The sequence below is a fragment of the Theropithecus gelada genome, chromosome 2, assembly GCF_003255815.1.
Source record: "Theropithecus gelada isolate Dixy chromosome 2, Tgel_1.0, whole genome shotgun sequence".
In the NCBI taxonomy this organism is placed as follows: Eukaryota; Metazoa; Chordata; class Mammalia; order Primates; family Cercopithecidae; genus Theropithecus; species Theropithecus gelada.
The window spans coordinates 20,648,988-20,667,794 of NC_037669.1; the positions used below are offsets into that span (position 1 = coordinate 20,648,988).

At 39.6% G+C, this 18,807-nt stretch overlaps 1 protein-coding gene across 3 annotated transcripts in view; it reads left to right on the forward strand.

Moving 5' to 3' along the window:
- Positions 1 to 15,563, forward strand: part of TMEM45A (transmembrane protein 45A) — a 79,458-nt gene extending 63,895 nt beyond the window's left edge. For all 3 annotated transcript variants that reach the window (XM_025377441.1, XM_025377438.1, XM_025377440.1), the window contains 3 exons: positions 966 to 1,150; positions 10,524 to 10,669; positions 15,028 to 15,563. In XM_025377441.1, the coding sequence (XP_025233226.1) occupies positions 966 to 1,150; positions 10,524 to 10,669; positions 15,028 to 15,121 (425 nt within the window). In that variant the 3' untranslated portion in view covers positions 15,122 to 15,563. The remainder of the gene's footprint in view (positions 1 to 965; positions 1,151 to 10,523; positions 10,670 to 15,027) is intronic.
- Positions 15,564 to 18,807: the final 3,244 nt, after the last annotated feature.

An 18,807-nucleotide genomic window follows, 5' to 3' on the forward strand; every position in this document is an offset into this window, starting at 1 on the left:
GTCACATAAAAAATATGGGGTCCTAAGTTTGGAAAGTTAATTAAAACAATATTTTTTGTTCAGCTGGTCTCCCAGTTACTGTAGGGAGAAAAAAGAAAACAAGCATTTAATGATTTGTTTTCATGTATTACACAGGTAAGAAATAGATTGATTATGGAAATAGATAACCACAAATTGATCAGGAGGCAGTCACTTCCTACTCACCTTACCTCTGGCATCTGAAGATAAGAACTTTTGCCCATACCTCTTGGGAACAAGGGCTGGACAAAAGATGGATGTCAACAACTAATAGCCCAGTTCTCATTATCTCAGGGTGTTACCATATTTTGAACGAACATCTTTTCTCTTTGTCTTCATGAAAAAGATGAAGCTGAAACCTGTCCATAGGATGAAGAAATGCAGCTATTTACTGCTTCTTGGGAGCTTCCAGAGCCTGTTGTTATACCTGTCAAAATCCACCCATATGATTTATATGTATTTGCCTCCTCCAGTGGACTGAATTGCTTAAGGCGATGCTTTGATTTATTCATCTGGGTGCTCATCTGAATTATTGCACTTGCCATGCTTACTGTTCTTTGTCCTGCTTAGAAGATGCTTTGAAATATTTTCATCCTACGGAGATTCCAGCTTCATCTTAATACTTTTCGTTTGGATAAAGAGGAAAAGATATTCATTCAAAAATATGGTTAACACCCTGAGATAATGAGAATCCATTCGTTGAAAATGTCACAATATGTTAGAGAATAAAGGTCAGGGAAAACAAAAAGAGGGTTAGATTTCAAAGATTCTATTCTAATGAAGTGGCAATGTCTCCAAAAATGCAGTACTGTGGGAATCGGTGGGCACCTGCTCTTTTGGACAAATGTGTGTATGCGTAAAATTCTGTTTACAGAGAGAGGGCGAGAGAGAAACAGTGGGTGACCCTTGGTTCCACTGAAGAAGACAATCTGTTTTTTCCCCATCAGCTTTTATCTTCTACAACCACACTCATGGCCGGGAAATACTGGACATCTTTGTGCACCAGCTGCTGGTTTTGGTCATCTTTCTGACAGGCCTCGTTGCCTTTCTAGAGTTCCTTGTTCGGAACAATGTACTTCTGGAGCTACTGCGGTCAAGCCTCATTCTGCTTCAGGGGAGCTGGTTCTTTCAGGTGAGTTGGGGTCTCTAGTTAATGTACCTGGACCCTTTGCTTGTAACTTCTCTGTTTATTTGATGAGGCAGTTTGCTCTAGACCCCAGAGACTTCCCTCCAACATACAGCCTGCAGTAAGATCATGGGCCTCTGAGAAGTAATGTTTGACTGTCCCAATAGCCTTGATGGGAGAATTGTCAGAGCAGCTGGGAAGTGGTGCGTGCACATCTTCATCACATACCTGGACATCCATTATGTAGGAACTCTGAGCCGATGCTTTTAGTTAGAAGCAGTTCCTGACACTAAAGCAGCTTATAGTGTAACAAGCTTAAGAAATATATAGAAGGCAGAAAAGAGAGCAAACTATTATTTATTGAGAAATAACTATATGTTGGCTACTGTACCAAACTTTTATATATACATTGTTTTATTTTTTCCTTGCAACAGCCTGGAATTCAGGCATTATCATCACCAATTTAGAGATAGGAAGACTCAGAGAGACCAAGTCTCATACAATAATGGAGCTAGGATCTAAATTTGGATTCATTGGACCCGAGGCCCCAGGCTTTTTCCATTTTAAGCTGTTAACTCTTTAACCTTGATGTGTTGTTGAAAGCATGAATTCCAATCAGTGAACATACATTTTATAGAGACCGATGGATCATAATCCAACATGCATACATATCTGTAAACAAAGTCTAGGATGGAAGGTGAATTTTGGTTTAATCAGGGGAGACTTCTTAGAAGAGATTTTTAGTCGCCAGAGAGCAGAGATTTGGGATAATAAGGTTATTTTAGAGACTTGTATTGCACATGAGGAGTGATAAAAAGCATTGGTAGAGGAGCGGGAGAGAAACATTGTCGTCAAATGGGATAGAAAAGATGTACTATTTAAGCATGTAAGAAAGTGGAAAGGCTGTTGGAGCAAAGGCCAGTAAAGAGGGACTAGATCCAATGGTTATTTTAATGGAAAACTTCATAGAAAAAACTAACAAATACTCTATAATGTGAAGAAGCTGATAATTGGTGAATTTAATTATGTAAAATGTTATATAAAACACTTCATATATCTTGCTGTGTCTTGTGTATCTTGTCTGCTCCTGACACATAACAATGACAGATAAAATAAAATAAAATAAATAAAATAATAGAAATAGAAATAGAAAAAAATAGAAAATTGGAAAGAAAATGTTAAAAAGAAATTTAAACAATAAAGTAGAAAACACTAACTGCAATGAAGCAAAACAAACAAAAAGAGGCCAAAGAAACTTGTGCGCTGGATGCAGAGCAAGAGTCAAGCTGAGCCCGCGGGCCCAGAGCACACGGTGACGGTTGGTTTTTTTGGCTCCAGTGAAACTAAGAGAAAGTAAAAGGACTCCTTTCAAGGTGGAGGATGAAACCAGGCTTTTGGGACTCTTTGATTGTGTTTTTTATATATTCTATATTCCTAGTGGTTTTTCATCTGATTGATCTCTCACTTTCTAATAGAAGTCTGTTGAAGTTTTATATTACAGGTCTGGATTTGTCCATTTCTTCTTATGTTAATTTTTTGCTTTGTTGTAAGGCTGTTTTCTGCTTCTCTCTCTCTTTTTTTTTTTAGTCTTTTTTTGAGTTAGATGCTGATCTCATTTATTTTCAATCTTTCTTGGTTTAAAATAAATGCATTTAAACAAATACATTTGTCTGCACACTGCTAGAGCTGCCTTCTGTAAAACTTGATGGGCTAGTTTGTAGTTTTTCAATGTGTTGATGTAGTTTTCACTGTTGGGTAATTTTGAATGTTATTTCCATGTGCTTCTCTCTTTAATTTATGAGTTATTTAGGAGTATACTTTTAAGGTTCCAAAAATATTTTTTTCTTATTCTTTATTTCTAATGTAATTGTTTTATGGTCAGGGAATGCGTTCTCTTTGTAATGTGTTGAGACTTCCTTTGGAACATGGCCCGATGTCAGTGGTTGTAAATGATCCAGGTAGTCAAAAGGAAAGTATATCCTCTTTGTTTGGTTTAGGAGTCCTCATATATTTACTAGATCAAGTTTGTTAAAAAGCTAAACATTCAAATAAAGAAAGGCAGGACAAGAGGGAAAACCCAAAGAGAACAGAATTATAAACATAAGAGCAGAATGAATGAAATTAATTAGTGTTCAGTTAATAATGACTACTGTCTAGGATCTGAAGGAGGAAGCTGTGGGTTATACCTCGACTGCGAATAGGTTGGCTTAGTGTTGCCCCTTTTGGCAGATAAATGTTTTCATATTTCCCCCAAAAGCTTTTCTAAGGAAGAGATTAATGCCTTTGGGCATAACTCCACAATTATTTAGAAAATTTTTCATCTACCAATATGTCTAGACTAGACTGTTTCCTTTTTTCCTGGTGGTCAGCCTGAACAATGTCTGCAGCCTTAAAGAAAAATGAACATTTAATACCAATGCAAACACACACACTGGCAGGAAATGAAGGTTTAGCCATAGTGACACTCCCACTACTGTACTCCTCTGAAACAAAAATGTCTAGAAACTTAGGTGAATTTATTATGCTTCCAGTTGATAAGTGTGGTATGTGAATGTTTACGGCAAAACGCTGTCTTAAGCTAACAATATTATGTCATGACTTGCTTTACACCATATTACCATATTTTTTTCTCACTACTTCTTCATGTATGGTTAATATGTTAATACTCGTGCATGAACTGTGTATAGAGGGATTAGATAAAACACCCACCTAGACTCTTGGAACCATAAGTATGGAGATGTGAACTGAAGGAAACAAATACTCAGACTGGCCACTTTTTTATCACACACATATAAATGATTGGGTAATACGTAAATGGAGAGGGAATTTCCCTTCCAACTTATTAGCAACGCTTTCTTTCCTGAACCACATCACAGTCAAAAATGTTTTCTCAATAACCTAGCCACATCATGCACTTTAAAAAAGAAAAAAAAAAAAAGTCCTGCAAGCCCCTTTATTCCATGAATCATGTTTTCCCTGTGTCTCTGTGTGGGAGAATATTTCAAAAGCTCGCTTTGCACCTTCTCATTCCCAAGCTCCCTCCAGTCATCCTCACCGCCCAGGTGCGGGGACAATCAGGGAACGAGGAAGGTGCTCCTGCTGCTTCTTATTTTGGACAGTTGCTTCCACTGCATCTCCCAGCTCCATTGATCCCCCCAGGGATTCCTCCCCTGACTGCACAGATCCTGAGTCCAAACGAAAGCTCAGCCTTTGTTTTGCCTTTATGAAGGACAAAAGTTCATTTTTAAATGACAAAAAGGCCCAACTAAGCAGTAATGGTTTGAGGTCTGATGCGGCAGCAGATCAAACATTTGCTTAGGCTTTTAGTGTTGAAAGAAATGATTGGATAATCAGATAACAACAGGAAATTCAGACTTCGCTGTAGGAAATCAGCCCCAGGCTTATTGCCTATTAGAGAAGATAATTATTTACACTTGAAATGTGATACCAATGAAGCTTAAACTAGTCTAAACTAGTCGAAACCAGATGTTCAGGAATGGCATACAAGTTGTAGCAAGAAAAACTTTTTTTTTGCAGGTTGAGGTTTTTTTGGAATTTTATATAAGGAAACAAGACGACAAATAAAAGTGAAGTTTCTGTATTTAAAGGAGGATTTAATGAGTTGTGGCAGTTTCTAGCTTTAGTTTGGGGTTTCGGCTTTCCTAATTTATTTGTGTTTGGCCTCGAATGACTACGGGATGTTTCTATGGCTCTCACTGTAGTCACATCAGTTAACTCTGTGCAGTGGCTTCAGTCAAATCTTTAGCTTTCAGCATTAGGCTCTGAGGGTGCTAAAGAGATTGGCGATGAGAGGGGCTCCAAGTTTCTCTTCTCCTGATGTAAACAGCAAAAAGTTTGGTAGAATTAATGATGCCTAATGGAGGTGACTTGAGATTTTATTTTGGAAGCTCCAAAAAGCAATTATGAATATCGCAGGTAGTGACAAGTCCCTGGGCCTGCAGTTTAGACCAACCTGAATCTGAATGCTAGCTTTACCACACTAATTACATGAATCACCATAGATAATACGTTCTGTGCCGTTTCTATATTAATGGAAATATTAATAATATCTCATGGGGTTATTGGGAAAAATATATGTTATAACTTGACAATGCATGCTGCCCTGAGGAGAGGACTGCTAATTCCAGCGGAAGGGGAGCAGAGGAAGCTTCCAGAAGAAGATGAAAGATGGAAGTGAGTCACCAATGTGTCTAGGCTTAAGGTTTAGGGCAAGTAATATTTTTGCTTATTTGAAATCAACCGCTGTATTAGTTTCCTAGAGCTGTAATAACAGATCCCTAGAAATTGGGTGACTTATAAGAGAAATTTATTCTTTTACTCTTCTGGAGAACAGAAATCTGAAATCAAGGTGTTGGCAGAGTTGGTTTTCTCTTGGGGTCCAGAGGGAGAATCAGTCCCATGCTGATCTCCTAGCCAACTGCCAGCCATCCTTGGCATTCCTTGGCTTGTGGCAGCAAGACTTCATTCTCTGCCTTTATTATCACAAGATATTCTTCCTGTATTTCTTTGTTTTCCTATGTCTTCACATGGCCTTCTTATAAGGATGCCAGTCTTTGGGTTTACAGCCAACTCTAATCCAGTATGACTTCACCTTAACTAGATCACATCTGCAAAGACTCTGTTTCCAAATACAATCACGTTCAGAGATACTGGGAGTTAGGACTTCAGCATATTGGAGGACACAATTTAACCCAGTACAAATGCTGACCCTTACCTCTGGGAGCTGGAGCAGGTCACTTCCCAACCTGGGGTGGGCAGGTCATGTGGATGGCCTTGGAGGAGTGTTGGCAGGACTGTGGGTGGGATCTGGAGGGCTAGTCCATAGCTCTTAACACTCACCTTCCCTAAAATTCCCCTTTCTGCACAGAATTTTTCTCTCAATTTCCATGAATTCGTTATAAGAGGAAGGCATGAGACCCCAGTTTAGATAACTGGGCCTTTGAACTGGGAGTTGACCATGTGACTTGATTTTTTCTCGTGTCATTCCAAACAGTGAGCCTAGAGGACCTAGAAATTCTTGCTTTCTTCCAGGGGCTTCAGGGACCTGGGCTCTGGTCACTTTGGCTCCCACAGTGAGCTTTGCTAGCAGTATATAAAAGGGGTATTGCAAAACACTGATCTGTCCAAAGCAACAGTCCAACCAGCAGGGTGGCATTTTCCACCTGCAGTTTCTGAGTACTGTGAGCTCATACCTCTAACTTAATGACTGAGGTATCTTCTGCCACAGATGTTGACACCTCTTGCCTTTAGAATATATCCATGTTCTAGTGCAGAGGCCCCAGCCCTTGGTGGGTGAGGCACAGAGGCAGTGATGCAAACGTTTTTGCAGCTGTTTGGGGATGGAGGGGCAGGGGCGTGCATTACTTAATTTTCCTATCTATAAAATAGACAATAAATGCATTCTGTCTCCCGGGATATAAAGAAGGGAAAGAGGAAATTATTGTAAAGTACCTTGCTAATTTCAACTAATAAGATATTTTGGGAAAATGTATGACTCTGACATTGGTTGACAAATGAAATGCATTGGGCCAGGACAAAAATAGAAAACCTTGGTTGGATAGCTCCACTTGGTCAGGAAGGTAAACTGAATGACGAATCAATGGAGACTACATGCTTCCACTCATGTTTGCCATTTAGGAATACAGGCCTAATGTTGCCAGATCTATTTTTACAAAAAAATGCTGAGAATGCAAACTTTTGTGTAATGTTTCCTAATTTTTTAAGTGTTGGGAACTAAAGCAAATTATTATTATTATTATTATTATTGAGACGAATTCTCACGCTGTGGCCCAGGCTGTGGGCTAGGAGTGCAGTGGCATGATCTCAGCTCACTGCTGCCTCCGCCTCCCAGGTTCAAGCGATTCTCCTGCCTCAGTCTCCCAAGGGCTGGGATTATAGGCATGTGCCACCAGGCCTAGCTAATTTTTTGTATTCTTAGTAGAAATAGGGTTTCACTGTGTTGCCCAGGCTGGTCTCAAACTCTTGACTTCAGGTGATCCACCTGCCTTAGCCTCCCAAAGTGCTGGGATTACCGACGTGAGCCACCACACCCGGCCACAAATTATTGTTTTAAATATGCAGGCCAGACAAAGCATGTCTGGGAATTAGAGATGTAGCTCAAGGGTCAACGGTCTGTCATTTATGTTTTAATGGTAATATAGTGCCATGTCCTCATGGAACCACCTTCCATCTCAGTACTGATTGTTCAAACCATATCAGAACTGCAGAGATGACTCAAACTGATCTTGTTATCCAGGCCACTGTCCTTCATATTGCCCCATATGGAAAGGCTATATGGTGAAAAGAGTATGGAGTGAGAGAAGGAACATGGAGTTTTTGGAGCCAGAAACTACTGGTTTGGATCCCTACCGTAGTCATTCAGCCATTTCGTAATACTGGGGGAAGTTATTGAAGTCCTTGAGTTCCAATCTTTTCCTATGACATACAAGGATGATGATGTCTTCTTCTTGAGGTTGTTTCAAGGACTAAGAATTATTGTGACATTTATGTACATGAGTGAGGATAAAATGACAAGCACATGGCGGTACCACCATCTATCAGACAGTAGATAGTCTAGATATTTTATGTAATCAGAATCATAATATATGTGAACTTTTGTGTCTGCCTTCTTTTTACTTAGTATAATTGTTTTCAAGTTTCATCCATGTTGTTGCCTATACTTCATTCCTTTTATGGTTGATTGATAGTGCATTGTATGAGTATACCGCATTTTGCTTATCCATCATCAGTTTTTGAATATTTGGGTTGTTTTCATCTTTTGACTATTATTAATAGTTCTGCTATGAACATTCGTATACAAGTTTTGTTTGGATACCTATTTTCAGTTCTTTTGGGTAGAAGTGGAATTGACAGGTCATATGGAATTCTGTATTTAACTTCCTGAGGAAGTGCAAAACTGTTACCACAGTAGCTGCAGAATTTTTTCCCAGTGAAAAATTAGATAGATAGATAAATGGATGAATGTATTTCAGGTTTCTAAAACTAAATGAAATTCAAAACCAAGATAATATCATGGATAATCCTACAAATGTCTGCCATATACTGGCTATGTGTCAGTTACAGTGCTTAGGCATTTCCTTGCAATGGCCCTTTTTGAGGATATATTATTATCCTCATTTTAATGTCTTATTATCCTCATTATCCAGATAATCAGGATTATCCATTTTATATTCCATCAGCAATATATAAGGATTTCAATTTCTCCATATCCTCACCAATATTTGTTATTATTATTATTATTATTGCCAGCCTAATGAATAAAAAATGGTATCTCATTGTGGTTTTGATTTGCATTCCCCTGATAAGCAATGATATCAATCATCTATTCATGTGCTTATTGATCATTTGTATATTTTCTTTGGGGAAATGTTTCTTGAAGTCCTTTGCCCTTTAAAATTTTTTTTGTTGAGTTTTAGGAATTCTTTTTATATTCTTGATATAATCTCTTATCAGATATATGATTTGCAAATATTTTCTCTCATTCTGAGTCGTCTTTTCATTTTCTTAATAGTGTCCTTTGAAACACAAAAGTTAATTTTGATGAAGTCCAATTTTTCTGTTTTTTCTTTGGTTGATGGTGCTTTTGGTGTCATAGCTTTAAAAAATCAACAAATTGCAAGTGATAAAGCTTTCTCCCTGTTTTCTTCTAGGAATTTTGTGGTTTTAGCTCTCATATTTAGGTCTTTAACCCATTTTGAGTTAATTTTATATACGAGTTAATTTTATATATGAGGTAAGGGTCCAAATTCATTCTTTTGCATATAATACCCAGTTATCTCAGCACCATTTGTTGAAGAGACTGTTCTTTCCCCATTGAATGGCTTTGGCACCCTTGTCAAAAACCAGTTGACCATAGGCATATGAGTTTATTTCTGGACTCTCAATTTTATTTCATTGATCTAAATGTTTATCACTATGCCAGTACTACACTGTTGTTTTGATTACTGTAGTTCTGTAGTATTGAAGTCCTCCAGCTTTCTTTTTTAAGGTTGTTTTGGTTGTTCTGGATCCCTTGCAATTCCATATGAATTATGGGATCAGCTTTTCCCATTTCTGCAAAAAAAAAAAAAGAAGAACATTGGAATTTTGATGGCAATTGCATTGAATCTGTAGATTGCTTTGGGTGGTATTGCCATCTCAAAAATATTAAGCTTTCAGTTTATGAATATGAGATAGCTTTCTATTTATTTGGGTCTTCTTTGATTTCTTTCAACAATGTTATGCAGATTTTGGTGTACAAGTCTTAAACCTCCTTGATCAAATTTATTCTTAAAGTATTTTATTCTTTTTAATGCTATTGTAGGTGGAACTGTTTTCTTTCTTTTTTAGATGGAGTCTCACTCTGTCACCTAGGCTGGAGGGCAGTGGCTCTATCTCAGCTCACTGCAAGCTCCGCCTCCCGGGTTCACGCCATTCCTCTGCCTCAGCCTCCTGAGTAGCTGGGACTACAGGCGCCCGCCACCAAGCCTGGCTATTTTTTTTTGTATTTTTAGTGGAGACGGGGTTTCACTGTGTTAGCCAGGATGGCCTCAATCTCCTGACCTCGTGATCCGCTCGCCTCGGCCTCCCAAAGTGCTGGGATTACAGGCGTGAGCCACCACGCCTGGCCAGAACTGTTCTTAATTTTATTTTTGAGTTCATTGCTTTTGTGTAGAAATACAACTGTTTTGTATACTGATTTTGTATCCTGCTGTTATGCTGAACTCATTTATTAGCCCTAATAGTTTTTTTGTGGATGCTTTAGGAATTTCTATATATAAGATCATGTCATCTGTGAATGTAGATATTTTTGCCTCTTTCTTTCTAGTGTGGATACCTTTTATTTTTCTTCATGGCTTAATTGCTCTAGCTAAATCTTAGCTTAATTGCTGTAGCTAGATTTTCAGTACAACATTGAATAGAAGTGTGAAAGCAGACATCAACGTCTCGTTCCTGATATTAGGGGGAAAGATTTCAGTCTTTTAGCAGTAAATATAATGTTAACTGTGGGCATTTATTTATTTTAAAACCTTTTTGTACTCCCAATTTTGAAATAACAGACTGAAACTGCACCACGTAGAAACCGAAAACATTCTCTTAAAGTTCAGACATTCCTAGCGAGATGACTGTTTATATTTTGAAAACTGATCATTAAATGTCCTTTTAAAATTTTTATGAAAATATGACAGAGACCCTCTATATTACTAAAACAGGTAGCAAAACCTGATGTTTTATCGATTACATCTTAGATAATTGGAGTTAACTTAGTTATTTACCTTGGAAGCAAGCATTTTGAAATGTACCATTTTTGGGAATGTGGTTGGTTATTTTAATATGTGCTTTTTGTTCTAAATTACAGATTGGATTTGTCCTGTATCCCCCCAGTGGAGGTCCTGCATGGGATCTGGTGGATCATGAAAATATTTTGTTTCTTACCGTATGCTTTTGTTGGCATTATGCAATAACCATTGTCATCGTTGGAATGAATTATGCTTTCATCACCTGGTAAGTTAGCGATTTCTGTTCATGGAAGTTCTGTTCCTTGGTATGTGATTATCAAGACTCAGTGGTATTGAATTGAAAATTCAAAAGGGGATTTCATTCCTTATCATCCCATAAGACAGGGTAGCACAGCAGAATATTATCTGCAAACACAAAAATTCTCAGTAAAAAGAATAAATGCTGGTTTGAAGTTGGAGTCACTCAAGAGTGCCTCGGCTGTGCGTCTGATGCTCGCATTACCCTTCATCACACTCCTCTGTGCCTCCGTGTCTCCGTGTATGCTATTTCCTCTTCTCTCTTCTGAATGGTCTCCCTCACCCTGCACTGCCTATAGTGAGTCCTCCATTTACCCATGTGTAGATACTTCAATTATAGCACTTCTTAAGTTTCGAGTCCTTTTTTGACCAACTTGTGTCTGTTCCATTAAATGTAGGTGTCTGCCTAATTTGACATTGACTAATATTTCTAAAAGTCAGATTCAGTTGAATACATTTTTTATAAGAACCCCAGTATAATGTTTCATAAGTGGGCAAGGAGCAGTAGAACAGAGTTATAAGAACACATATTTTTAGCTCCACTATTTATCAGCTGTATGACTTTGGGCCAATTACTTAACCACATTAAGTACTAGTTTTATTGTTTGTAAAATGGGGAAATAATAAGACCTAAATGAGATCGAGTATTTAAGCTTAGGACATAATAAGAGCTCAATAAATATTATTGTGTTGTTGTTCTTTCTCTTGCTATTCTTCTCCTCCTCCTCCTCTTCTTTATTCCTCTTTGGTATATAAAAAAAATGAATGTGATATGGACCCTACCCATGAGGAATTTTTAGTCTTATAATTAGGACTAAATTAGGGAGATGCACAATGAAAATACAGTGCAATAAACAGAAGTAGTAGAAGAACAAAGCACTCTTGGAATTCAGGGGAGGCCTCTTTACAATTGACAGTGAAGCTGCAGCTTGAAGAATGAGCAGGAATAGAAAGGGGTGATCACAGTTCCTTTCTCTAAGGTAGTTAATGCCGAACCACAATTGGTTTGGCTGATCTCAATGACCAGGCATGAAGGCTCCAGCACCTAATCCTTTAGACTTCAGTGCTGATTGAAATGTTCTGTATCTACAATGTCTAATATGGTAGTCACTAGCTATTGAGCACTTAAAATGTGGCTCGTGCCACATTAATTTTATTAATTTAAATATCCATATATGTGTGGATAGTGGCTACCGTATTGGACACTACACATCTAGCAGGTTCTCTGATTCCTAAAATGCAGTAGCTACTGCTAGGCCCAGTGAGGTCCCAGTTAGAACCAACTTTCCACTCTTCGCTTTAGACATGGGCCCCAAGTCACCCCTCCTGCTGTGTGCTTCTTTGTGCGTCATTGCTGAAGCAGCTCTCGTGCTGAGGCACTGAGTGAAGAAATGATTCCTTTGTCTAGCTCTCAGCTGTCTCTGTTCAGCTGCAGGTCAGCCCACTTTGATCTATAGTTGCTTCCTTCTAGAGGTCTAAGTGCTTTGGGTACTAGGAAATTCCACCTTCTCATTCTGTTAGTCCCATTCAGTTCCTCCAAAGCATGTGCATGTGCTCCTTGTCAAGGCTGGCTCTGCCATTGAGTGAAACGTGGCTTCTCCCCTGTTGTTCTAGGCTGACTGCTGGGCCTCATCTCCTTAGGGGCTGGAAAGCCTTCAAGATCAGTGCCAGCATCCAAGGAAATGCTCTTCCTCATGTCAGCTCCCCTCCAGAGCCAAAAGAAGACTACTGTCTCTTCCTGTTTCAAAAACCTTCAGACCCGTAATGGGCCTCTTATCCACTTATAGTACTCTGGAAACCGGACACTCCATTTTTTACTTTCCAACCTTCCCCTCTACCCCCAACACATATTATCCTAATCTTTCTGACCACGCAGTTCCCTCCACCTGGCATGTTCACATTAAATGCGCGTCTCTTCTGTGAAACCTTCTGTGATGACTCTAGCTCTTGCTCATCTCCCCTGAAGAGTTTTTACAGCCCGTCATCTCCACCATGCATTTTAACAATTGGGATCTCTCTTGTGATGTTCACCATTAGCTCATGTGGGTTAGTCTTGTCTACTGGCTAGATTGTGTCTCCTGGAGTATGAGACCCTTTCCGTAGTGCCCACACCTCCTGGCACACTGTCAAACGCATAGTAGAGTCTCAGTAAACCCTTGTTTGCTGTTTAATAGGTAATAGATCTATGTTGTAGAGCTATTTAAATATAGGCTTCATTTTTTTGGAAATCATGTTTTATATGCTTTTCAGTTTTGCTCTCATATTGCTCTTGAAAAGATAAGACCAAGGGTTAAATTTTCTGATATATTTTGATATAAACTTAAGCAATAGCTTAAGTTAGTTCCACAGAAGTATTTCAAAAATCCCTCTCAGAGCACAAGAAAAGCCATTACATATTGATACAGGCAGGCCAGACCTTCATCAGAAAAACTGTGGCAAAAAACAAGGGTAAAGATGCAGGTAGACTGGTGAAGTTTTTCATTTGTGAAGAATGATATTGATGATTTGGCTTATCAAATTTGTTTGCATATTCCTATGTATTTCTGGGAGTTAACTATGCTTTATTGATATGGCCACAGCACAATGCCTTTATAACAATGATGCATAGGAAAAGCTTTGCCTAGTTCTTATGACATACTCTTTCTCACATCAGAGAAGTGGAGAGCCTGCTGAACTTCAGCTGCTAATCAGTGTCACATCTTCCAGTGTCAAAAATTATAATACCTGCTTCCCCCAGGCCTATGGATTCTCTTTGTTTTGTTTTGTTTTAATTTTTTTTTTGAGATGGAGTCTCTCTCTGTCGCCTAGACTGGAGTGCAGTGGCATGATCTCAGCTCACTGCCACCTCCACCACCCAGACTCAGGAGATTCTCCTGCCTCAACCTCCTGAGTAGCTGGGATTACAAGCATGTGCCACCATGGCCAGCTAATTTTGTATTTTTAGTAGAGATGGAGTTTTGCCATGTTGGCCAGGCTGTTCTCGAACTCTTGGCCTCAGGCAATCTGTCCGCCTTGCCTCCCAAAGTGCTGGGATTATAGGCGTGAGCCACCACACCCAGCCCAGATTCTCTTAAACTGTGAAAACAGTCACCATGATGGAGGGTACTTCTTTGAGCTTCTTAATTCATCACGGCAGAGGCATCATGTGCAGCTGAACAGCTTGTCCCCTGCGCAAAAGATTCCCCTGGAAGGGGCCAGTAGTAGGAAGTAGGGGCTAAATTTAGCCCAGACTTGACATGGGCCTTGACTTGGGCTGCCAACCCTAGAGGAGGGCTTCATGCACTTCCTTTATATGATATAGCACCTGTTTGCAACACACAGTAAGATGTGGCTTTAGTGGAGAAACTCAACTGAGCTTGGTTTCATCCGGGTTGCCACAGCCCAGCGATTCTCTTAATTGTTTTAGAAATTATCAAAGTTGGCTGGGCACAGTGGCTCATGCCTATGATCCGAGCACTTTGGGAGGCTGAGGCAGGCAGATCACTTGAGTTCAGGAGTTTGAGACCAGCCTGACCAACATGGTGAAACCTCTTGTCTACTAAAAATATAAAAAAATTGGCCAGGCGTGGTGGCTCATGCCTGTAATCCCAGCACTTTGGGAGCCCAAGGCAGGTGGATCACAAGGTCAGGAGTTCAAGATCAGCCTGGTCAAGATGGTGAAACCCCATATCTATTAAAAATACAAAAAAAAAATTAGCTGGCCGTGGTGGTGGGTGCCTGTAATCCCAGCTAATCAGGAGTCTGAGGCAGAGAATTGCTTGAAGCCAGGAGGGAGAGGTTGCAGTGAGCTGAGATCACGCCACTGCACTCTAGCCTCCAGCCTGGGCGACACAACAAAAATCTGTCTCAAAAAAAAAAAAAAAAAAATTAGCTGGGTGTGGTGGTACATGCCTGTAATTCCAGCTACTGAGGAGGCTGAGGCAGGAGGATTGCTTGAACCCAGGAGGCGGAGGTTGCAGTGAGCCAAGATTGCGGCACTGCCCTCCAGCCTGGATGACAGAGCAGGACTCTGTCTCATTAAAAAAAAAAAAAAAGAAAAGAAAAGAAAAAGAAAAAATGAAAAAGAATAATCAAAGTTGTCTTCTGATGCCTAATTAAACAATGATGCAATACATTGGAAAGCCACATTGTATCTGTTTACTTATACCCTGCTTTAATCCACAAAAATGTTCAGGCAACTCCAAAGCCAAATAAAAGTAATTTTCCTTTTTGGGTTGCCTTCCCCAGTTGCCCAAATAATCTAGACTTTGTGGTATATAGGTGCATATTGCTCTGGCTTTCTATTCTAAACACCGTCTCACTTGAGATGCTTTTCTTTCTCCTCAGGTTGGTTAAATCTAGACTTAAGAGGCTCTGCTCCTCAGAAGTTGGACTGCTGAAAAATGCTGAACGAGAACAAGAATCAGAAGAAGAAATGTGACTTTGATGAGCTTCCAGTTTTTCTAGAGAAACCTTTTCTTTTTTTACATTGTCTTTGTTCTTTGTTTTGTTTCTTGATCTTTTAGTTGGAGAACAGCTGGCTAAGGATGACTCTCAGTGTACTGTTTGTATTTCCAATTTGGTTGAAGTATTTGAATTTAAATATTTTATTTTTAGCTTTGAAAATGTTTTGGGTGATACTTTCATTTTGCACATCATGCATATCATGGTATTCAGGGGCTGGAGTGACTTTTTTCCAGATTATCTAAAGTTGGATGCCCACACTATGAAAAAAAAATGTGTTTTATTTGCCTTATAGATATGCTCAAGGTTACTGGGCTTACTACTATTTGTAACTCCTTGACCATGGAATTACACTTGTTTATCTTGTTGCTGCAATGAGAAATAAATGAATGTACGTATTTTGGTGCAGACACCTGAAATCTTTGTTTTTGTTATTTACTATGCTCCTCCTTTATGTCATGCAGAAGAATCTGCAGGACACAGAAATTCTTTTTCGTGAGACATCACTATAGCACCTAAGTCCTCCACAGGGAATGTAGGCCAGAAGTCTTCCTGGGGTGTGTGATCTTTTAGAGAAGATAAAAGGCATGATCTCTAGGACACATGGTTGCAAAGCCATGAGAGACTGGGAAAGGAGGACTGGGGTGTTGTCCATAAGAGGAAAAAGTCATCATGCACCATAGCGTGGCCACCATGCCATCCCCTCTGTTACAATAGGCGAAAGGTTAAAACAAGGAAAAGCCTTTTATGGAATGCTTGGGTAAAAAGTCAGAACCCCTTACCTAGTCTGTGACCTAAGTAGCCCCCCAGTGGAGAGTCAAGAAATCTTGTTTCTGATTCTGGCTCTACCATTAACCAGCCTTTAGATCTCTGGCAATCACCATGTACTTTTCTCTAAAGTAAGGAATTGAATTGAATGAACCATGGAGCTCTTCTGGTCGTCACACTTTATGAATCTAGAAATGGAAGCATGTGGAAAGCTGTTAGGTTGGTGCAAAAGTAATTGTGGTTATTGCCATTGAAAAGCAATGTCTTTTCTTCAATGTCAACCTAATAATTTAGTACAATGTTCATTACAAAGACCTATATTTGCTATGAGAGAATAGGAAGGAGGATTGCACGAATCCTTGAGGGATGACCCAAACCTGGAGGAAAGGAGGCAGCCTTGTGCATAGCTGGAGCTGAAGTGTGGTCAACTAAGTTCTGCAGGCTCCCTAGCTTCCCAGAAGCGCTGGCAAGTCCAGAAGGCTGCCTAGTCTCATACGTGTCCCAGTGACATTGAAGAGTCAGGTGAGCAGATTCTTCAGGCCCCAGAACTGGACACATTCATTTTGTCACATAAGTTTGAAAAGAGCAGATGTGAATGTCTAAAGGTTTGTCTTGAATAATGCCATGAACCTTAGGATGTTTCTGGCATATGAAAACGCCCGCATGCCACAGCCCTTGGGGGTCATGGCATTCTGTCCCATATATGTCTTATCTCTCAGGGCTGTTTGCTAGACCCACAAGATTCTATGATTTTGACAAGCTTGGGTTTCAAAGGCGTGAGTGAGCGAGTGATCAGCAGCAGTTATGTGAAGCTGGCATCACTGGTATCTAGGCCTGAGCAGAAACACCAGGAATAATTAACATGAACCAGATTAAGCCTGGAAATTTGAAAACTTATAAGTGCAAATAGTCTACAGTCTTTGTGAGAGAGCAGAAATTTCCACTCCTGTAGTCTGCACACAGAGATTACAAGTAAAATCAACTCAGCGAGTTCTCAAAGGAGGAATATTTGGTTCAGGGCTACATCCATACTCTAGGGCTATCTGCCTCTAATGAGCATACATTGGAACACTATCATGACAACTTTATGGCTACATTATTGGATTTGTAGTTTATGACTCACATTTTTATGGAATGACATGAAAAATTAGCAAACTGTGAACTTGAGCCAAAATGAGACAGTCATATTTTCTTCACTCGTGCTAGGAGACCTTAGATCAATAAGTACAATTTGTAAAGGTTTTGGTTTATAAAAAAGTATGTTTCAGTAAATGTTCTGAAACCGTGAAAAATATTTTATAACAAAAATATGAAAGGTTTTCAGCTCTAGATCATGGGATGAGAAAAATTAGTTTCAGGCTACACTTAACCCCTGGGTACCAATGAAATCAATCATCCAGTGAATATTTATTAAGCAGTTACCATGTGCCAAGCAGTGTTCAATAAACTGGGAATACAGTGGTACTCTATAGCAGTACTTAAGCCAAAGTCCCAGTCTTCATCAAGCTTACATTCCCATGGGATGTAATTGACAGTCAATAACAAAGTCAACAAATACGTTTTATAATTTGAGGCAATAACAAGTTATATGAAGAAAAATAAAGCTGGGAAGGAGTATAAAGAATGGCGGGGTGCTTTTGTGGCTTATGTATGATTTGTTTGTCTCCTTCAAGTCTCATGTTGAAATTGGGTCATCAGTGTTGGAGGTGGGGCCTAGTGGGAGGCGTTTAGGCCATGGGGGTGGATCCCTCATGAATGGCATGGTGCCGTCCTCTTAGTTTGCACTCTTTCAGTTCCCCAGAGAGTTTTCCTGAGAGCTGGTGTTGAAAAGGACTGGGCACTTCCCTTTCCTCTCTTGCTTCCTGTCTCACCATGTGATCTCTGCACATGCCAGGCCCCTTCCCCTTCCACTGTGAGTAGAAGCAGCTGGAGCTCCTCACCAGAAGCTGATGCTGGTGCCATGCTTCCTATACAGCCTGCTGAACAGTGAGCCAAATAAACGTCTTTTCTTATAAATTACCCAGCCTCGTGTATTCCTTTATAGCAACGCAACAGGCTAAGATAGATGGGGGAAAGCACCACTCTCCTGAGGGTGGTCCTTTCCCAGAGGTGCTCCTCTGACCGCCCTGGGGAAAATAGCCCCTGACCGTCTGCCCATCCCTCTCTATCATTATCAGGCATTATAGTGTTTATATATTTCCAAAGCCTTTAGCTCTGAAAGGAAAACCTTATCAAAGAAGAGATGGGGATGGAGGTTTACTCCCTTACTTTATATTTGTATTTTGTCTCCATTCTTCCAAAAACCTAGGATCTCAATTCCTGAGCTTTTGCCAAACTTTCTTGGAGTATCCTGTGCTTCATTTGTCATAACCGAAGTGGAGAAAACCTTTACATAAATCAGTGTTTGATTTCTAGTGCAGGTGTTAATGTAGGAAAGACTGAAGGACGTTTTATAAAGCACACAAAACCCTGTGGATGGAAAGCCTCTGCGGCTGTATACACAGGCAAGTGAAGGGTGGGGACTGATTATTAAGCAATATCAACTTTGGCTATTGATGTGATACCAACTCCTTAGTGATTTCTGTAATTCTCCAATCTCCTTTGCTTGGGAAGCTGCAACCTCTGATTGCACTAACTTCCAGCTTATTGTTGAAATGGGAGGCTTGGTCGTGGTACACTCCTCATCATTTTGTTTCTAGAGAAGCTCATTAATAAAGGATGTATTAATTGTATCTTGGATGTGGATTGATAAGGTGAAGCAAAAGTCAATGTATGCTATGGGAACAATAAAAATAAATGCTGAGAAGTGGGAAATTCTCCCAAAATACAAGAAAATGATAGATTAAAAGTATGAAAGAAAAGTTAATACACATGAAGAATACATCTAGAAATTCT